The sequence below is a fragment of the Peromyscus eremicus genome, chromosome 12 (assembly GCF_949786415.1).
Source record: "Peromyscus eremicus chromosome 12, PerEre_H2_v1, whole genome shotgun sequence".
NCBI classification, from domain to species: domain Eukaryota; kingdom Metazoa; phylum Chordata; class Mammalia; order Rodentia; family Cricetidae; genus Peromyscus; species Peromyscus eremicus.
This window is the reverse complement of record NC_081428.1, coordinates 59,947,884-59,970,974: the sequence shown is the minus strand read 5'-3', so window position 1 is coordinate 59,970,974 and position 23,091 is coordinate 59,947,884. Positions and strand designations below refer to the sequence as shown.

The 23,091-nt window shown below is 42.8% G+C and overlaps 1 protein-coding gene across 2 annotated transcripts in view; it reads right to left on the bottom strand.

The window, feature by feature from the left end:
• Positions 1 to 23,091, bottom strand: part of Kalrn (kalirin RhoGEF kinase) — a 604,693-nt gene that overhangs the window by 311,548 nt on the left and 270,054 nt on the right. For both annotated transcript variants that reach the window (XM_059277711.1, XM_059277712.1), the window contains exon 10: positions 14,169 to 14,291. In XM_059277711.1, the coding sequence (XP_059133694.1) occupies positions 14,169 to 14,291 (123 nt within the window). The remainder of the gene's footprint in view (positions 1 to 14,168; positions 14,292 to 23,091) is intronic.

The following is a 23,091-nucleotide window of genomic DNA, read 5'->3' as shown; positions in this document are numbered from 1 at the left end:
CAGATAGAAGAGGCATGAAGATAAAGGGGCAGGGGAGGACTCAGGAAGAAAGCAATGGAGAGGAGGAAGAAGACAATGACTAGGAGAAGACAGGGGGTAGAGACCACCTCACTGCTCACACTTTCCCTGTGTCCACTGCAAGAAGCACTACTCCCCACGCCAGCCAGGTTTACTGGCTCAGAGTCTTCGCAGACCTCTCATGTGCGCACACCTGCAGTGAGGAACATGGAAGGGCTTGGGAGCTGTTTGTGTTTGCTTTTTTTGAGGTAGAGTCTCATGTAGCCCAGGCTGGCCTCAAACTTAATATATAGCAGAGGATAGCCTTGAACTCCTCATCCTCCTGCTGCCATGCCCCCCACCCCCACCCCAAAAACTGGGATCCCAGGTATGTATCACCATGCCTGGCTTGGGAAAAAGATTCTTCATGATTAACTCAAAACAGGCCCTCTGTTTCCAATGCTTATTTTGCATATATATAAACCTTACAATTATAACTGGCTTTAATAGCCTATTAAGTTACTAGAAGCTGGAAAATAATCTAAAAAGTCTTTATATTAAAGACTTTGTCAACAAAGAAAAATAGCATGTATTCATTACTATGGCTATTTCATTAGAAAAGCTAGCCAGAAAATATACCCATAATGCAAATTGAGAACTATCTGGGAAAATAAACACCAAGTATTAGCAACTGTGAGACAGTCAGACAAGTGGGTGGGTGGACTGTTTTCGTTCCTTTTCACTTGTCTGAATTTTCTATATTGAAAACATGTAGCTTCATAATTAAAAATAAAAGATAAACAAAAATAACATAGAAACTTCCTTTAGAAAAAACAACCCAAAGAAGGGGTGAGTCAGCCCAACTCTCTGGGTTCCTCCAAATGGATGCGTGCTGGAAGCGTGGGTTCTCAGACGCCCTGCTGGGCTCAGATCCTGCTTCTTTTACCAAGCCCAACTCCTAAGCAGGGAAAATGAGGAAAATATTAACACTAACTTCGTAAGAGTTCTTTCAAGGATGAGATGAAAATTTTCCTTGTAAAATATGCTTCAGCAATCGGCAGTTCTCACTTAATCTCGGATGCTTGTCATCTCAGACCAGGTTTGAAGTCTCTTAAGGTTGGATAATTGCTTTGCTGTGGGGTCTGTGTATATTTCCCCATGTGCAGGTTCACCACTAGCTTCCTCTTAGCCTCTGATTTTATTGCATTACCACTGAGGCACTGAGGAAATCCACAGAACCATAAGGACACACTTGAAAAATCTGTATCGGCTAAAAGAAGAATAAAATAAAATAAAATCTACTAAACTGGAGAATTTAAAAGGAATGGGTGAATTCCTAGATACATATGACCTACCAAAATTAAATCAAGATGAAGTAAATAGCTTACATAGATCAGTAACAACCATGGGATAGAAGCAGTAATTAAAAATCTCTTAACTAAATAAAGTCTAGGGCCATATGGATATAGCATAGAATTCTACCGGACCTTCAAAGAAGAGCTAACACAATACCCCTCAAATTATTTTGTAAAATAGAAAAGGAGCACTACTCTAGTGGTTTGAATGAGAATGGCTCCCATAGGCTCATATGTTTAAACGTTTGCTCCCCAGGAGGCACACTGTTTTAGGAAGGAGTGAGAGGTGTGGCCTTGGAGGAGGCGTGTTGCTGTTAGAGGAGGTGTGACACTGTGGATGGGCTCTGAGGTTTCAGAAGCCCATGCTAGGCCCAAGCTCTCCCCGCGCCCACCTCTGGTTTATGGACCAAATGTGAGCTCCCAGTTACTGCTCCAGTGCCTGCCTGCCTGTCTGCCTGCCTGCCATGCTCCCGGCCATGATGGTCATGGACTCACGCTCTGAAACTATAAGCAAGGCCCTAATTTAAATGCTTTCTTTTATAAGCTATCTTGGTCATGGTGTCCCTTCAGAGTAATAGAACAGTAACCAAGACAACTACTTTTTTTTTTTTTTTTTTAAAAAAAAAATGAGGCCAGGAATACCCCGATACCCAAATCAGACAAAGATCCAAGAAATAGAGAAAATTATAGCATTTTTTCCTGAGAAACATAGATACAAAATTTAAATAAAAGACCTAGAAGCCAAATTCAAGAGCACATTCATCAAAGATTATCTACCATGATCAAGTCGACTTCATCCCAGAGATGCAGAGATGGTTCAACATAAATGTAATCTACCATATAAATTAGACTCAAGGACAGATACCACATGATCAGCTGCAAACAAGGCAATTTACGAAATCCAACCATTTTCATGATAGAAGTCCTATAGCATCTAAGGATACAGAGAACACATCTCAACATAATAAAGGCCATACAAAACAAGTCCACAGTTAACATAATGCTAAATAGAGGAAAAACAAAAAGCAGTCCCACTAAAATCAGGAGCGAAACAATGGTGTGCACTCTTCCACTCATATTCAGTTGAGTACTTGGAAGTCTTAGCTAGAACAGCAAGACAAGTGAAGGGGCTCAAGGGGACAAAAGTGGGGAAAAAAGAAGTGAAAGTATCTTTATTTGTAGTTAATAAGGTTCTATACATGAAAGACCAGAAAGACTCCACCAGAAAACCTTCTACAGCTGATACACATATTCAGCAAAGTATCAGGATACAAAATTAGCACACAAAAATCAGTAGTTTTCCTATATACAAATGACAAAACAGAGAGAAAGGAATCAGGGAAACAAACCCCACTTACAATAGGCTCAAAAATACCTTGGAATATTTATAACTTTTATATTGAAAGTGATGACTTTTATATTGAAAGCTTGAAGACACTGCAGAAGATAATGGAAGAAGCTTCATCCCTAAGGGCTGCTTTTTATAGTGCTGTAAGGTGATATGCACACAACTGAAGATGAAAAATAAAACATCAATTTTACCCAGCTGGGAACACCACATGCTACAATGATGGCTGTCCAGGCAAGATGTGCAATCAGTGCAATAGTGGCACTGAGGTAATGGGAGTAACCAACCACTCATACCTGGCACTGTGAACGGGGCCAAGAACCTGCAGCTAGACAGATCGCTATGCACTATGGGAGGACCTACTAAATGGATAGAGCACTAAAACAACTCCTCATGGCTTATTGCTATAGCTATAAAGCAGTGTATCTCCCAACCCTCATCTGAGAAACAACTTCTTACAGTAGATAATTAACACATGACCCACAATTGGTCAGTGTGCAAAGACTAAGAGACTACAGAGTGCTCATTCTAAAGGGGACATCTATATTGCACCCCTCCTCCCAAGGCTCAGGGTGATCTTCTCAAAGACTATAAAAGCCAGAGGTGGTAGATAACAAGAAAACAGCAGTGTTTCCAGACCCAACAGGGCAGTTGCACATACGAACTAAAAGTGATTGTGATGGTGTGCACAGGAAAGACTTGCACAAGCTCAGGCCAGACAAAATTTCACCATGGAGAGAGAGGGGTAAGTGGGCATGAAGCCCCATCCAAAGCTGAGAAAATATTGGCATTTGATAGTTGCTGGGAGAGGGAGGGTCTGATTTCTTTAAGGATGTGGCCCCTGTTACATTGACCAAGCTTCAAGGCAATCCACACATCCAAGAATATTTAGGAACACAAATTGAGCTCTATGGGTTTGTGGTTTTTGTTTTAAGAGAGAGAACATGAAGTTGGGTGAGTAGGGAGGTAGTGGGATCTAGGAGGAGTTGGGAAGATGAATATGGTCAAAGTCTGTTTTATTAAATTCTCAAAGAATAAAATGTTATTTAAAATTAGAACAGTGTTCAACACATGAAAAGTACTCAGGAGGGGGTTAATGATTGTTATTATTTTTTTGATCATTTCAACAAGAAGAAAAAATTGGCAACCATCAAATATGACACATTGGATCTGATGAGTTGCCCTGATTCAAAATTAGAATATTGAATATAAAATCAGTATACAACCTTTACTTTTGGTTTTGTTTTGGCCTTTAAGATTGTTTTTAAAAGGCCAGACATGGTGGTGCAATTCCTGTCATCTAAGTACGAGGGAGGTGATGGAAGGAGGAAGAGTGTGAATCCAAGATCAGCCTAGACCACGCAGTGAAACCCTGAAAAAAATATCAAGCTCCCCCTATTTAGCGTAGGACGGCTGAAACTTCCTCTGGAAAAACCATGGAAACAGAGTAGGGCTAAGCAAAAGGCCATAGGAAGAATCATCATTTTCTTTTCTTTTCTTTCTTTCTTTTTTGTTTTTTGTTTTTGTTTTTCTCGAGACAGGGTTTCTCTGTATAGTTTTGGTGCCTGTCCCAGATCTCACTCTGTAGCCCAGGCTGGCCTAGAACTCACAGAGATCCACCTGGCTCTGCCTCCTGAGTGCTGGGATTAAAGGCATGTGCCACCATTTTCTTATCAGAAGTGCTTTTCTATGGACCTTCAACATAAATATTTTTTTAAATAAAAAAAATGGTCAAAGAAATCATTATCATTCAAAATTCAACCCAAATGGCTGAATTTTTTGTTTTGTTTTGTTTTTGTTTTTCAAAGTGCCACATTCCATCTATCTCACTGCAAACTCATTTATTCTAGCAGTGTGTGGCTCCACGGCTAGGATCTGATAGCATTCATTTAATCCACCTCTCCCCCATCTCTCATCCTTAGAGACCACTAGGCCTGAAACCCACTCAACAAAGGAGTTGTTGAATCTATACCATTCACTCATGTGATGTTTCAAGTAAGTGCCACTTGCATGTTGGCTCACTGTGCTAGGGGCTAGGAGAAAAAGACAAATTAGACAGAATTCCTGCTCTGAGGAGGGGATGAGGCTAGCGTAAAGCTAACCAAGACTGCCACAGCAAGGGCATGACGCAAGGATAGTATAAAGCTAACAGAGACTGCTACAGCAGGGCTAAGACATAAGACCAGTGTAAAGCTAACCAAGACTGCCACAGCAAAGATAATGTTGTGAGGCTAGGCAAGGAGCTCCTTGTGTAAACCAAGTGAATTTCCAGAAAAGGTACTATGGTAAGTTATGATTTTCTAGAAAAAGGTACTATGATAAGTTTGATAAGGTGCATAATCAGAGACAATAAATCATGGAGGTAATATACAATCAATGGATTAATCATTTGATGGATTCACAACACAATGGCTGTAGTGGTTTGAATAGGTGTGGCTCTCATAGACTCATGTTTGAATGCTAGGCCATAGGGAGTGCTGTGGGATAATGCTTTTGTACACTGGTTTAATAAAATGCTGATTGGCCAGTAGCCAGGCAGGAAGTATAGGCGGGATAAGCAGACAAGGAGAATTCTGGGAAGAGGAAGGCTGAGTCAGGAGACGCTAGTCCACCATCCAGGGAGCAGCATGTAATGGCACATAGGTAAAGCCACAAAACATGTGGTGACATATAGATTAACAAAAATGAACTGAGTTTAAGTGTAGGAGCTAGTCAGTGGTAGGCCTGAGCTAATGGCTGAGTAGTTTTAATTAATATAAACCTCTGTGTGTTTACTTGGGTCTGAGTAGCTGTGGAACAGGCAGGACACAGGAAAACTTCTAACTACAAGGGAGTGGCACTATTAGGAGGTGTGGCCTTGTTGAAGTGGGTGTGGTCTTGTTGGAGGAAGTGTGTCACTACGGAGGAGGGTTTTGAAGTCTCATATATCCTCAAGCCATGCCTAGTGTGACAGTTTACTTCCTGCTGCTTGTGGATCAAGATTAGAACTCTCAGCTCTTTCTCCAGCACCATGTCTGTCTGCATTTCTTGCCATGATGATAATGGACTAAACCTCTGAAACTGTAAGCCAATCTCAATGAAATGTTTTCTTTTATAAGAGTTGCCATGGTCATGGTGTCTCTTCACAGCAGCAGAAACCCAAACTAAGACAGCTTGCATAACTTACGGAATAAGAACAGCATGATGAGACATGTAGTTCTAGAAATCAGTTTGTATCTATGTGGGGATGAACTTAAGGTAACTGTAAAGGAAAACAGAAGGGCTATGGAAGTGATCTCAGCAAGTGATGAGACTCTTACCTAAAGCAGTGCAATGCGAATGGAGGAAAAGGGAAATCATTAAAGAGGTGGAGTCAATAAGCCTTTGCAATGACCTCAGTGAGGGCTGAGAGCAAGGAAAGAGCCAAGAATGACTCCAAGGTTCTAGACTGAGTAACTGCACAGCTGGTTCCCTCTACAACTACAGGTAATACAAGAGCAAGCAGAAGCCTGGGAAGTGTCCAAAGGAGATAATAAAATGGACTCTTGGAATTTCTCCTTGAGAAATTAAAACAGAGGTATCTAGAAAACCAATGAGTTTATGCATATGGGTCTCAGGGTAAGATTAGAGATGGAAGACGGATTTGGGAGCCAACAGAAGATGAACCTAGGAAAGACTATAAAACATTCAGGGCATGTGCATGAAGAGAAGGGTCTGAGGAGCCCATGCTGCAGGGAAGAACGTAAGAAGTACCAGGCAGAAAGGCAAAAGAAGAGCAGAAGCCCATCATTCAAGGCTGGGGGGAAGAGAACTTGAAAAGGAGGTAGTGGTTGACGGGATCAAATACTAAGGAAGAAAATTCAGGATCTGTATAGTGTCTTTCAGATTAATGAACAAAATTGGCCCGTTGGAGACTTTAGTAAGCATCATAGTTGTGGGATGCGGTGGAAAACATTCACCTCATGGTGGCCAGGAACTAGAGTAACAGAAACAGGAAGGATCCAGGGACAAAACAGGCCCCAAGAAACTGCCCCTAATGACCTACTTCCTCTAGTTAGGTCCTACTTCCTTAAGTTTTCAGAACTTCCCCAAACAGCACCACCGGCTCAGGACCTAGGCTTAAATATATGAGCCCTATGGGGTCATTTCATATTCAAACTCTAACAGCATTATTTACTCAAATTGGATGTATCCAGTTCCTTTAACTTCACATTCCTGGCAGCCTTCCAACAGCTGGAAGTTGTTGTCAGTATCTTTTGAAAGTATAATTTCCAGAATAAGTATACTACATGTGATCCAAACAGCGAGATTACAGAAAAAAAATTCTTTTTCTGATGTAAAGATTCTATTTTAGTTTATATTATCTTTCAAAAGCCTTTATCATGCTTCTGTGCTCCAGGAATAGTCTAAACTCTTGCCCCCCTAAAGACTAAGTTTCTTGGGAGTTGAGACAGCCAAATAGTGTTTGAGGTTTTAAAGAAATAACATTATTTACTTTCTACTATGTAGAATCTTCACTCTTAACAGTTTAATTGACGTGTGTGTGTGTGTGTGTGTGTGTGTGTGTGTGTGTGTGTGTGTATTAGAACTGTGTCGCAAACTTGCTAGGAAAAGCTGGAAAATGAAAACCACCCTCACCACCATAGTTTCCTCCAGAACTAGAACCACATCAGAATAACATCTTTATTGCCTCCGTCTGATGGAGCAGACTACAGCTTGTGTGTATGTGCGTCTTGTGTTTTTGTATTACTTCTTTGTATTTCTTATTACCCTCTGGCTGTAGACTCTATGAAGACATGGAATGCATGGAACTCCCTGACCTATCCTCTCTCCTATTGGAGACTCCTCTTCAGTGGCCACTTTTCTAGTTAAGTGGTTTGATCCACTGAGGCCACCGGGACATTTGCTACATCTGTCTTCTTGTGTCCAATGATCAAGTGTGCTACTTGGAGCATATGCCATATGTTGGATTTCAGAAAAATAATCTAAGTGCAGTTTGAAGTTTGACTTGTTGGGGCTTTCTTTTACTTTTAACCTAAGGATCTAAGAGTATTTTCTTCACAGTGCTTCTCTCTATACTACCTGTGTGAAGCCTGAGGCATTTCTGGTATTGGCTTTCCTGGGATTATTTTCCCAGGAAATGAATTTCCTTCAAACTCATTTAAATCCTTCTGCACAGATCAGCAGGGTTCTCTGACAATTGGTATCCTTTCCGTTCTTCACAGGAGGCACTCTACCCCTTGCCAGAAGTGCATCCTGCTCACTCCGCAGACACGGTCCAGAAACCTTTCAGAAATACGCTTCACACAGCCAGCCATTTGTTTCTCAAAGCTGCCCTTCTTTGCCAGTCACTACATTGCATGGAAAGAGAGCTGAAAACACCACCTGTGCTTAGGAGTCTCTCAGTTTGTTAAAGCCATTAGGAACACAGCCCCATGGCTTCTGAATGTGAGGAAGTAGAAATAGAGGCAGATTAATTAATCCACAGGCTTGATAAGGGATGTGTGGTGACCTTTCCATAATATCATCAATAGTGGTGCCTACCCCAATTATTCACATCAAAGATAAACAAAATGACCTTAGGACTCTTAGGTATTATCCACACATAAAACACGCCCCCCACACCCCGACAAGAGTGCTCACAAAATCCTTTCTCCATCAGTTCAAGCTCGTGACTTCTCCCTGGTGTCCACAGAGGCAAGGCAATGTCCTGAATCCATCTGAAATGTCACATGAAATCTGAAGGGCAAGACTGCACTTCATCTCCAGGCTTCTTCACATCCTTCCCCTTGCCAACTTCATGACATTACATTTTATACATTTGCTTGGCTTTCCTCTTCAGAACTTTTTCATCTGCCTAGAAACCTTTCGTCCTTGCGAAGAAGCCAGAGTGTGAGAAGGCCTCTGTGGAGACTCTCCTACCTTTGCCATCTGCTTTCATCTGCAGCTGCTATAAATGGCCACCATCTTGGGCTGAAGAGAAGATGCAACTCATTCCAAAGGTCACCACGCCACCCTCGGCAGCCATGTTTACTGGATCACCAGACGAAGTAATGTTATTCTTAGCTTTCACCCACAATTCTCTTTGAAAACTCCAAAGGGGGGGGGGGATTTTTCTTCTCTTAAGCTGAAACTTTTCAGAGACCAAATATGCATGTCATGTTTTTATTAGATTATAGAAACTGTATGTCTCAATGCTCAACATTGAGACTTCACAGTGCATGGAGATTAATGGCGGCTAATGGCCAGCTTTCAGGGCACAGGCTCTTAACCCTATGCACAACCCTGGCTTATTTGCCTGTAGCACCGCAGGTTCATTGAGGACACATTGACTATCCAGTTATCAAAGATACACTGATCCACAAGAGTCCTTCTATTTCCACACATTTTAGTTTGGTCTCAAATGCAGAATGGATTTTTAAATGTGTTCTATTCATGTTTGAGGGGGGAAAAAAAAACCCTCCGACATCCAAGGCATCATACAGCAAAACAACTAAATGGAGATTTATTGACTGAATTACTTCATTGTGTCCATGTTTTATTATTTCTTTAAATCGTCGATTCTTTCCAAACTACTGCACTAATGCTACTTAAATGTGCTTAGCTGCTGAAATGTGATTTGGTGTGTTGAGACTTTAGGCAATGTATATTCAAATGTAAATGCTTCTAATTTGGGGCTACCTAGGCTTATAGAAAAATCTGGCCTTTCAGATAATGAGACCATAAAGCAGATCACTCACCGGGCAGCACAACTGCTCTCTAAAGACACAGGCATTTGAGTGCCTTCCCACCACATTGCAGTATCTCAGGCTAATACAGCAGTACTACACTCCAATCTGTCCCCTGCAAAGACATGGGAGCATCTATCCCTTCACAATCATGCTACTACGGGCAACAATTCATGCTTGTTCATTATCCCAATGACAATGGACTTCGCAAATATAAATGCCTCTTAAAATCTGCTTTATTCTATGGCTGGGTCATTTGGCGAGTTAAGAGACAACTTGGATCGAGTTTTTGAGTTTTTTTTTTTTTTTTTTTTTTTTTTTTTTTTTTTAAGCAGAATTGGGTGTCAGGGTGTCATGTCTCCTATAGGAGCAAAGCAAGTTAAGTGATGCAGACTTGGAAGGTCTGTGGACACAGATTCCCTGAAGCATCCCTGCCTAGGCCCTCACTACCTGCACTTTGAATGCCTCCTGCCCCCACCCATCTTGCAGGTTCTAGGGACTGCTGCCTTCCCACGGCACAGCTACTAGGTAGCTTGTTCAAACAGCGCCATCTGCAGGATGGTCTAGATACTTCTAAATACTTTAATTTGAATTTCTTTCAAGTGTATTCAAGAGCGATTATGAACAAAAACCATTTCGTTGTTTTGCTGTATGATGCCCTGGTTGTTGGGTTTCTTTCCCTCAAACATGAATAGAATACATTTAAAAATCCATTCTGCATTTGAGACCAAACTAAATGTTCAATGGTGGATAATGGATCGGTATACTGATTCTTCATAGAATTTACAACTGTCTGAATAGCTGCCTTAACTGTCTTTACCTCAGGGTGTCCAATCATAGGTACCTCCACCATCCTAGAATGAAGATGCATTTGTTCAGGGGTTTTACTGCCCCTTCAAGCTTTCCTCAGGGCTAGTCACTTCCTTTGCTTGAGTGCTTGCTCTTTCCTTCAGAAAACCAAATTTCTGGGGACGACAAGAGATGTAATAGCTTTCTCCCTGACCCTACTTAAAACCTGAATACGGAGAATGAGTGCTTAGAACTCACTCCTCATGTCAGCCTTACGTCAAAGTCTCCTCAGATGATGAGGTTAAAAGATGAGCGGCCCTCTAGAGCACTGCTTAGAAGTGACCCCCAATTTGCTAATCTACCACCTGCGCTGTAGAGACATGATGAACCTCACCCCTCCTGGCCATGCCTACCACAACAACACCAAAGGACATGGAACAAGGGCTGTGGCTTTTTGTCATGGCTCTCTCTCATTATCCAAGCATTTTCTGTGTTGGCACACACCTATCATCCCAGCATTCAGTAGACTTAAGCAGGAGGACAAGTTTGAGGCTAGCCTGGACTACTAGTGAGTTCCAGATCAGCCTCAACTGTATAAGAGAGATTCTATCTAAAAAAAGAAAAAATACACTTTTTGTTTAGATCACTTCCTTCCAATAGCCCTCACCTAACTGAGACCAGAAGCAAAAGAAAAACAAACCTTTCCTGTGGGATTGCTCTGTCTTCATCTCCCAGTAACCATGTCCCATAGAGCAAATCCAGTCTCAGGGAGGTAGCTACTGACAGTCCATTTACTCTCTTTTGTGGTCTGATTTTCTTATTAAAAACAGAAAGTCAAGGTTGCTAAACAGCTCAAATAGTTCAGAGCGGGGATGGGACAAAGGGAGAGGTCTGATTAATTTTCAAACCACAACCTCCAGCTTCACTGGCCCAATCACAAAAGCTCATGACCCCCTTGCTCAGGCTCTAACCTTTCAGCCCACCTTCAGAATGTCCTTCTGTTTGAAAAACAGATGGAGTCCACTCAGAAAGCTCATGTAGGGAGATATGAACTATTCATTGGCAGGGTCAGAGAAAAACTGCCAAGCCTGCCAAACAGGATGGCACTGCTGCTTCCCCACTCTTTTTAAAGTCACATATACGTATATGCCAATGGACACTCAGAATGAATTTTATACCTAGCTCCTATACACAATAAAGACGGAACAAGGACACAAAGATGTCTCCGGAGCTTGATATACCTGGATAATCTCAGCAGAGCTACTGATAAGCAAGGTGATGTGGCCACATTAAGGAACTTCCTGAGCCTCCATGTTGTCTTCTAGTTGATATTATCTATCCATAACTCAAAAATGTGTCCGTTCTTTCTTTAGTATGAATTTAAGTTAGTGTGTGCCTCTTCTGATAACTGAAAAGCACTGTTCCTCATGTAAGGAGTATCAGGCATTGGTGAAAAATTCAGAAGAAATGGGGTCATGGTGGACACGGGCTTATCTGAATGTAACCACACACAAAAGCCAATAAGCCTCTCAAGGTCTACAAACCAAGACTAGAGATGTCCTTGAGGCCATAGCCCATTACAGGCAATAAGAAGACACCAAGGAAAGCTGAGCTAAGTCAGGGCTGAGGGTGTCTTTGGTGACATCCTTCCAGAAAAAAGGAGGGTCTGGAAAGCTCAGAGAAGAGGAACAGTGAAACTATGGGATGGATCTACTCTAAGAGACCACCCACATACAACAGCTCTACTCTGGTAGAGGGATGCATATGTTCTCTTCCATCTTTTTGTATCCTAACAGACTAGAGAGAAACCCAGAGCATCTGGATCAGGGCTGTATCTTGTTCCTTAGGGCCCACAGAGCACCGGTGTCCATACAACATTGATCAAGCACAGCTTGTCCTGCAGAGTGTCTTCATATGACTAAAAAAAATGGAGGAGTGGCTCATGAGCCCTCATCTATAGCTAAGGAGCGACTGACAGTTGATGCTTTCTGGGGAAAGAGAGTCAAGTTTTCTTTAAAGGTGTGGCCTGGTAGGTTGACCATGTTCCAGTGGATGCCCCCACACCCATGTGTATACGGGCAGCACAAATTAGACTCAATGAGTTTTTATTTTTATGTTTTAAGAAAAGATATAAAGTTGAGAGTCAGTGGAGAGGTAAAGAGTGGGTCTGGGAGGAGTAGGGGTGAATGATTAAAATACATTGTATATATAAAATTCTCAAAAAACCCCAAAATATTATATTTAACAACTGTAGTAAAATATACACAACATGAAATCATATTTACAATTTTAAGTGTAACGTTCTGTGCAACCATCACACCCATGTATCTTAGGACGTCGTCTTGCGAAACCAAACTTTGTGACACAGTAACACCCTCACTTTCCTACTCCCTGACCACCACCATTCTCCTCTATCTCTATGAACTTGGCTTACACCAGGCTCTCTGGATAAGAGTGGAACCATACATATTGTGACTGGTCTCCTTCCCTTAGTATAAGACTTCAAGGTTCATCAACACACTCTCATCTGCTGGCACTTCCTCCCCTTTAAAGTTGAATGATAATTTATTGTATGTATATATCACATTTGTTCATTTGTTCATCCTCTGATGAATGTGATGTGTGTGCTGATCCCACCTTGGGGCTATTAGGAATAATGTTTCTGGGTGGTACAAACGTCCTTATTTCACTCCTCTTAGGAATATACCATATAGATGTGTGTGTGTATCTATCTATCTATCTATCTATCTATCGATCAATTGATCGATCGATCGATCGATAGATATGTATATATATTTGAGGAATCTGCATATTTTTCTATACTGGCACATCATTTCATATACCCATCACCATGCCAAGGTTCTCACATGTGGCTTTCCCACCACCTACATTGCCTGAGTTCAGATAATTTTGAACAGGGCTTTGTGTCTCTTGTATGACCGCTTTCTTCTTCCCCTTCTTTTTCTCTATTTCTTTCTCATATTCTTGAAGGCCCCTAGAGACACAGGAATGCTCCATAGCTCTTCTGTCTTCATTTGGTTCTAGATGGGTCCTCTTTTTGAACCTGCAGGGGGCTAGTTGCCTTCCAAGATGAGGGCTCGGGCTTAGGGTAGCATCTACATTGAAGGCTGCCTGCATGTGGGATCACAGCCAGCTCTGGCTAAAGCTGTGATGTGACAAGGCATAGCTTTGTTATCCTTGCTACTCCAGTGACCTGACCCCTACATCCCATTTGGACACCCTGCCTAATCCCATCCTTAAGAGTTTTGCTTTCTACTACAACTCATCATACCTTCAAAAACAACTGTGCAGCAATCCTTCATCTTGAAGATGAAGGTTTTCAGGATCTATTTGGAAAATATCCCAAAAGACAGATATAACGGAATCAGGTTAAGTTTTAGAGGTAGACAAATAACCAGCCATTCAAACCATATCCTTGCCCAAATTAAAAAACAGTGCTCTTTTGAATGTGTGTCCTCAGCTAAAAGACTGAATATTCAGTACATTTTTTATACTAAAGATGAAAGTGATCCTAGGAACACTCTCTGGGTACATGTACTCTGTAGGTACATAGCTGAGAACCAGGTGCCATCTCTTCCTTCAGGTCTTGATGGTGCACAGCTTTGCAAGCAGAGCTGGGGTAGTTTTTAGCTCCCACTTATCAGGAGTGACAGTCAAAAGCAGGAACCTTGGGCTAATGATGGGTGTGATAACATTACCCTCCTGCCAGCACCACCTTGTGGACAAGACATTTTTAGATCATAGTAGTAGGAAGGTTTTGTAAGACCTTGAACATGGGGGTCTACTGGCCTCTCACCTAGTGGCCTCTAAGGGAAGACAAAGGCCTTCTCGTATTAGGCAGAAAGACAGAACAGCAGATATAGACTCTCAACCCAACATGCTTCCATCCAACACACACACACACACACACACACACACACACACACACACACACACACACACGTGTCTCACCTGAGCCACTTCTTCAAAGTCATCGTGCCTCTTCTGGAGGGCCCGTGCTCGATGCAAGGACTTCCCAACCCCAGTGTGCTTGCTGAGAAAGGCCTCACCATGGTTTTCAATCCAGTCCAGCACCTGGGCAGAGGGGGAAGACAGACAACACTGATTCCTCAGAAGAAGGAAAGACATGTGGCACTGTGTACAACTGCTTGAACCCTCCTCACCCCACCCCATGCCCATGAGAGCAGGAGTCCAGAGAGAAATGCCCAATCTGTTGTGAACACAGTCATTGCCAAGGGAACAGTCCCAGCCTCAACTAATTTCAACTCGGCCCTTTTGATCTCTAGAACAGCTTGCCATCACTTTTTTGGTTTTAAAATCCCTGATCACTCCATTATTTTATTTATGACTATTTTTTGTTATTATTTTTATTATTTGGTGCTGAGGATTGCATTCAGGGTCTCCCACATGCCAGTCCATTGTTTTAAATCAGCAACACAGGTTGCCAGACCCAGGTGAACCTCTTCACGGCTTCTACCTCATCAAATAAGGTCAACCACACTGATAGGAAATGAGGTCACCGCGGTGAAGGAGGACTAAGCTGCTCACCCTCACTTCACCACAAAATGTCACAGCAGTAGTACCCGTCACAGGCCACTGCCTTATTGTACTCTGGAGGTTCAGTCTTCCACCCCCATCCAGACGCTCAACATAGGTGACCACAAGGACAATAACCTCCTCTGCCTTCCTGCCACCACTTCCCAACCAACCAACCAAACCAATGAGCTAAGGTCTCTACATCCGAAGGCCTAGAATATTTATTTGGCTAGAATGCAGTAGAGACTCCATGTTCTTCACAGGCTTAGCGATTTAGCCTGAAGACATTTTCCTCAATATTTAAGCTTGGAGCAGCAGTGGCCACAGAGGTAGAGGGAGGAGAGAGGAGATGTTAAGGTGAGAAATGTTTTCCTAAGGGATGCTTGGGAAGGTTCACAAGACCTTGAAATGCAGAGTGAACCAAAGCTTAAAAAAAAAAAATTTACACCTCACAGGTATGAATGTATCCCAGGGAAAATGGAGGCAGCTTGTTGTCTAGTCTCTGAGGAGTTAATGCTGGTTCCAGTTAAGTCAGAGTCATGCCTGTGATGCACCACCACCATACCATTGGGCCTATCCTGCTCTCATGGTACAGGCTTCTAACCAAACACCTGATTAATGACATAACAGCCTTCTCAGATGCTGAGAGGAAGTTTCTGGAGAGTAATTCAGATGAAGTAGGTTTGTCTAAAGGTGCTTTTTTCAACATGGACTTCCCCATGGCAAACAGAAGCAGACTCAACCATTCCACAGGCTGCAGACATGCGAACTCTTCCTGTACAGAATTCAGCCCCTGGTGTTACTTCTTTGGACACTGAGATCACTTAATGTCTGCAATGTGCAAAGTATGAGAGTCTCTGAAGGCATCCCTATCACTTTCAAAAGTCCATACTAGATGGTGCTAGTGAGAAAGATGTATGGGAATGCAGAAACGAGGTTAACAAACTTCCAAGTATAAGCATGGAGAGTCAGGTAATTAAATTACCCATCGTAATTCAGAAAAGAATGCCCCCACTCATGACTGTTCAAGCATTAGGCATGTAGGTTTTTATTTTATGTGTGTGTGTCTTTGTGTATATATGCCACGAGTGTGTGAGTGCCCACAGAGGCCAGAAGAGGGCGTCAGATGCTCTGAAGCTGGAGTTAGTTGTAACTGAAGGTGGTTGTAAGCTGCCAGATGTGGGTGCTGGAAACTGAACTTGGTGGATCCTCTGCAAGAGCACCAAACGCTCTTCAAGGTGAGCTGTCTCTCCAGCCCCAGGAACAGAGCGTAAAACACTTCAAACAACACACTTGGCTCTATACACACAGAGAGACCCTGGAGGTACATTTGTGGGAAGAAAACTGTAATAGTGCTAGAGTCTGGCTTTTCAAACCCTGACCCGGCAGCAAGGCGAGGAGCTCCGAGGCTGTGTCTTCAGGTCAAGCATCTCACTAGCCAGATTATCTCCACAGTCCCTTATAATTTTTACTGACTTAAAAACAATTATCACTAGCTTTAAGAAAATCGGCCATTCTAAGCCATATTGATTGAAGAGGAATGCTTTTTACCTAGTTCACATACAGTTCCTCTTTTCATTCCACGGGGGTGGGGAGTATGATTCTATAATTTTTAAGACTTTTTTAAAAGAGCAATTTGTTTCCTTTTAAAGTAATTTAGCTTTCCTTAAAACAGCAATTCATTTTCAGTCAGGGCCACTTAGTTTACTTAATTATCTCTGCTTTTATTACTCAAAAAACTATTTATTTCATATTTGAGAGGCTTTTATTCCGTTTAACATAACTTCAATTATTCTGTGATGTTATATTGAGAACACTCAGTACAGCTTCTGCCCGAGATCTAAAGGTGTGGAGAAATACAGGCAACCTGGATAAGCATTCAAGGACTGTGTGGAAATCAGTTCAGCAAATTAAATAGCAAAGGATTTAGCAAATGAATAAAATTACTTTAGATATACTTATAGAAAAAGTACTTAGGGACATATGCATGCAACCAATAGATAAAGTGCTGTTGAAAGTGATTTCTGCTGGGTTTGTTTCTGATAGTTCAGCTGGAGCCCTTACCCCCGATACACACATGCATAACACAAGCTCTCTTGATCCTGACCCATGACCTTCCGTGTAACACAGCTTCCCAGGCAGACCTGCACAGCAGGGCAGTGCGCTTCTCTGTAGACACTGGCAGTGTTGGCAGTTACATCATACTGGAATTTCTCATGCAGCTCTGGAATTCTGGACACCTGAATATCTTTGAGTGAAGAGGAATCAGCTCTCTAGCTAAAAAAATCCCTGGATCCCATGAGTAGAAATAGACATCAAAGCATCCTTTGTATGTATCCCACGATTAGTCCCTCTCATCTGTCTATAAGATTATTTATTTATATTTAAAGTACTCCATGATGAATTATAGTCAAGGTGGTATGAGATGAGAGGGCTATGCAGACCTGTTGATGGCTTTTGAGCTGGTATTTAAGCATTTCTGGCACCGGAGATATTGTCTTTTTTGTTTTTTATCTACAGAGTCCTTGAGCAGCAGATAAGAGTGGAACATGAATATTCCTATGTTTATGTATCAGTCTTACTGTGCCCTAGAAGCGAGCACTAGAGCTACCCCACGGATACGAGGTTATAGACAGTCAGTCATGAGTGGTCCCGACTCTAGGAACTTGGTCTATGGGCTAACGAACACTAGTCACTAAATCACACAACTCTTCATTAATCGCTGAGATGAAAATCACCAAAAAGCCAGATGCTTTCTAGATGGAGTTGGGGAAGGTCTCTGAAGAAATGAGACTTTACTGTGATTCAAGAGACAATATTACTTAGCTAAGTTAGAAATGGAAAAGACGCACACATGCGGGCCTCAAGTAGGAAGGAAATAGGAAACAGGTCCAGAGAAATCTGACCAAAACTTCAGTGAGTTATGGTGTGCTGAATGGAAGGTTCTAGTAACTACTTTGTAACCATGCACTAAGAGGCTGCAAAGGGGAGAGATGCCATCGGATCCCCGCGGAAAAGCTGCTGCTTTGATTATGGAAAGTCAACTGGAGGGAAGCAAGAGGTGAGAAAATGAGACAAAAGTAGATATTCTGACAAGACCGATGGAGGCTTAGATTTGGAAAAACCACTGCCGGGATTTGGTGGCTGAATGTGGTGGTGACAGAAGAAAACAGTAAGGCCGACTACCAGGGGCACAGCCTGCCGGGAACGGAAAGGGGGAGGTAGTCACCGGACACAATGAAAGGAGCAAGGCAGGCTAGCTCGTAGACGCAGACTTCTTAGGATCTCTCTCTGCACGCATGCTCTGCTATGTTCATACATGACAGTGACCATTGCAACCCCGAACTTGAGTGGGAAATATCCTCTTGCGACAATTGTCAATCTGATGTGGCAAGCTGTGCTTCTGTTTTCAAAGATGTAATTTATATACTGAGGGTTAAAAACAAATGATTACATCATTAATGTGTGGAGTACCATTAAAAAAATAAAAACACTACATCCATTTTAAAAGCACAACCTTAGACTTGAATGGAATTGATGCCTATGTTGTTGACAGGGATGTTGACTGGGGTGTGGTTTTGAGACTGTTAACCTGGTACACAAAGCCCACACATCTGGGACTGGCCCTGCTCACTCTCAACTGGCTCGTGAAATTCTGCCTCACCTCTGCACACCCTGCTCTCTGAAGTTTTGTTCCTAGTGTTCTTCACTTGAGCTATGACATCCTCCTACAGGTTCCCACTCCCCAGGCTGCTTCCTAGCCACACTTTAGGCTACATGTAAAAATCACTGCCAATCTTTAATGACCTATCCAAGGTAAGGTGGCTCTTGCCTTTCTATGACTTGGTGGGTTTTGTTGTTGTTGTTGTTGTTGTTGTTTTTGAGACAATGTTTCATGTCGCCAGTCTGGCCTCAAACTCAAGATATAGGTAAGGCTGTCCTTGAATTTTGGATCTTTCTGCCCCATCTCCAAAGTCCTGGGATTATAAGCATGTGCCGCCACACTCAATCCTTTGATTCTTTTCAAACAACAATTACTAATTAGAACAAAGTATAAGTCCATATAAGGATGAAAATACCATCATGAAACCCATTACTCTGTATGAATAAACATAAAAAAATACACATAGAAAAAAAATCTTCACAATTATGGCCCACAGGCCTGTCTCTCCCACGGGACTGCAACCTCCTCATAATTCCAGGGAACAACGCAGCCCAGCACTCAACACATTGTGGTTGCTTAGTATGTGCCCAAGTGAGCTATAGTCAAACTGATTCCTCCCCTACAGACCTTTGGGGGTGGATGTTAACCATCCACCTTCTTCCATCTCCCTACTGTTCACAATCTGCATTCAGAGTTGCTCCTTTGTGTTTCTCTATCCCCTGTCACTGCCCCACTTGGCAGGTAGTTCCTAAGAGAATGAAAGAAATTTGGGGTTTTCACACTGAATCTGATCCTCCTCTTTCTCCACCACACAGCATCCTTGCTTGCCCCTCCTGCTTTAGGGAATAGGTGATGAACATTTACGGCCATAGGTTGCCACACTCACCTGTAGCTAAGGCTTCTGCTCTCTCTGTTGAGCGACCCCGTTCTGGACAAGCCTAATTTTGCTTCGTCACTAGAGTAGCCTGGACTCACCACTTCAACAATCAGACAGTCTAATAACAACTTGCAAAAACTCTTGCTCCATTCTCCTGCCCTGACATTTCAACCAGAAAGAAGTGCTTGCCCAGAACAGCCATTTCTAAGAGCTGTTTCATACCCTGAACCAGATTTGAGAGCCAATTATGCATGGTTTCATAATCACCCCTTTCTTTCTGTCTAATTGTGTTTACTCCATCTAACATACAATCAAGATGAAATGTTCTTCAGGGCAGGAGGCAGTCTTCTAGTAGCCAAGGGGGAGGGGAATATCCTTCTGAAGGAAACTATTGATTATCACTGAACAGTGGCCATGAACAGAACTGAACTAATGGGAGGTAACCTTGGCAACAAGGACTTTGTGGTCCTGTTCTACACACCTGGACCCCCTTCTTAAACCCATCCCTAAGGTGTTTCTATTCAGCTCTCTAATCATTCACCATGGCCATGCAACACATACATGCTTGTTTGGTTTGAGCCGTTTTATTTCCACCCACAGTATGAACTCCATGTGGGCAAGGGCTTTGTTTGGTTCACTGCTGTGTTCTCAAATGCTAAATAAAGGATCAAGTGGACTAAAAGAAACATGATTTTACCACTTCCTGCATGCTAAGAGGTGAAAATCATGAAAGGAGATGGATGCCTCTTGCAATCAAATACAGAATCCGAATCCCAACCTTGTGATTCCCTTATCTGGTTTTCTCTGATAAATCACCTTATTCAAAATAGGCTTTTAAGTTTGCGTACTAAATTGGTCCACGGCAAAACAAGGGGCATCCAATGCTTCTAGTTAGCAAAGAATTCCTTCCTCCCAACGTGTATGTGCCAGTGCCCCAGCTCCCCGCCCCCTTCCATTCAGAAAGCCATCATTCTGAAGCGATTATGCACCAGCAGGCATCTGGAACATATTTTGTTGTTAAAGGCTCAAGTACACACAGTGTGCAAGGGCACCCAGGAGAGTCCATCAAATCACTATTCCTGTCTATTCACACAGTGCACTGCGTACTGTTTCCAAAGGGGAACAGCCAGGATCACGAGTACAAGCCAGGTTGAGACTTGAGAGCAGGCAGGCGTCACTTCAAGTGCTCAATTACCAGTCACTCACTTTGTTTTTGGTCCCCTCTTTGGAACAAGTATGGTCAAAATAAATGTCATGGTATGGCAGGAGAAGCCATCATTTTTCTGGGTGGGCTGAGCTAACATTCATTAGCAGGTACTCAATCGGTCTTTCCCCTAAGAGTTGCAGTTCCTCCTACTGACAGGTCCATGCCAGGGAGACTAAGGCAGCTGAGAGCCCAAAGACCTCAAGTCTTAGCCATCCTCAGTTGGGGCCTTGACACCCCAGACATCCCACACCTCTTCCCCCAGGCAGAACTGAAGTTGGGGTAACTGGAACCTCTCTGAAAGACTCTCCTCAGCCTGGTGCCAATTTATGGACCCCCCTTCTTTCCAGTAAGGCTTGAAACTGTTGTCAGAAACTCTGAACTCTAAGAGTCCTCTGGGGTTCTTTTAAAATATAGGTGCCGCTTACCCCCAGATTCTGAATCAAAAAGTATGGAATTGTCTCCCATAGGGTGCTTGAAAAACATCCCCACTCTACTCAGTTGACATTAATGCCACGAACCTAAGGACTAAACCTTGAGAAACACAGTTCCATATGCACACCTGACACCTCGTTGTTTCTATAAAAAAAAATGGACAGTATTTTTTTTTGGACAGCACTTTTTAGTAATTTTTACATTAAAAGCTCTCAGACCCACAGAGTCCAATTACCCTCGCTCACACTTGCCACACTCCATTACTATGACTCCCCATTCTCCCCCTACACTCCCCGAGCCCGCCTATCAGATTACCTAAATTCACTCTGATTTTGCTTCCCCTCTGCTCAAAATCCTCCCATAGTTCCCTGCTAGTAATGACATGAATCCTTTCACCCTGTGCTCAGTGCCCTAGAATTAACATGTTAAGGCCTGAGGATGTGCTAAGCACAGGAAGTGACCCTGAAGAGTGACTTTCTTGTTACTCATGAACATAATTAAAAATATATTGAAGACATTGAAGATGTTGTATACCACCCATCAAGGAAGTCTAGAGGGTCAATAACCCTCTCCAAAGGGACTTCTTCCTCTCACCATCTCCCACACACAGGGAAAGTGCTGGACCTTCCTTGCAAATCATCATCTTGGGAGGATTACTCCAGTCAGAATGGAGTTTTCACACACACTCGGGGGGGGGGGGGGGGTGTGGGTGGGTGCAAGATGGGAAATAGGGATCTAGAAGAAAGAGCATATGAGAATACCATGAAACTCCCAGAAAGAGGGGTGTGCACATATAAGTAGCCAGCCTCTAACTGAAGAGAGGAGAGGCACCCACTGCCTCCTCCTACTCGGGTCAGGGGGTGGATAGAGCATGCCCACTAGGATGAGAGAGAGCACAGAGAGAAGGGAAGAGCTCCCTATCTTCACTCCAATCAGAAAGCGACTCAGCCCACCATCCCTCTTTCCTCCAGTTTAGCTAAGCCTCCCGGTACTCTGGCTGGCTTCTCATTCTGCCTAAAGAGTCATGTGTTTTATACTTGAAAATGTCTGAATGAGTGGATTATCACCATTAAAATTTTAAGTGAGAAATTTTAAACTGCTAATTACTGCCACAGGCAAGTGGATATTATTCAAATACACGACACAAAGGAAAGCCTCACCAAGGCTGAGTTAACATCACCGACTGAAAAATGAGAACTGGGAGCGGCTATTTGGGGGTAATTTGTATTACAGACAAATAGGTGTAGAGAGCAATTCTTAAATGACGGGACACAAGGAAAAGTGTCAAGGCACGAGTGTGACTGTTTTTGTGGGACAGTTTGAGGGTCAATCTGAGGCTGTCCGTAGCTACATAACATTAGGAAAATCTCATCCTGTGGAACCAAGTCCTCCACCAGGGCTGTTGGATCAGTGACATTCTAGCACTAAATGATGACCCCCTTGGCCCAGGGCTGTGTCTTATTCCCACCCCCCACCAGAGAGGCTAACAGCAGGAGCTCTGAGGTCAGGGAGTCTGGGGTTTGATGCTATGCTCCGCCACCAGGTGTTGGATCAGAAGTGTGTGTACTTCACCTCTCTATGCCTCAATCTCCTTCTCAGAAAGATGGAGACTGAACTGCCACCTGCCTCATGGTGTTGGGAGATTAAACAGGAAACGGCAAGCGAAGGGATCAGATGTCCAATCACATTTCCTCACACAGCCGGTGCATTCAGAGCTCTGAACAATGTAGCTTTTATAAACAATTTAGTCTCAAGAGTCGGAACTAATCTTTTCTTTGATGTTTGAATTTTTTCCCAACATTCTTATCATAGAAATAGTCCATTTCAAATCCTGAAGATCGCCGGGCGGTGGTGGCGCACGCCTTTAATCCCAGCACTCGGGAGGCAGAGCCAGGCGGATCTCTGTGAGTTCGAGGCCAGCCTGGACTACCAAGTGAGTTCCAGGAAAGGCGCAAAGCTACACAGAGAAACCCTGTCTCGAAAAAAACAAAAAACAAAAAAAACAAAAAACAAAAATCAAATCCTGAAGATGGTTCCTCATATGTGTATTCTAAGATCTGATTGTGTGCACAAGGTGTGCAAGCCTTTTACTCCTAGACTATCTTTTCTTCTGTAGGAAAAGTTAGTTTCCAGACTCATCATGCTTTGGTCACTTTTT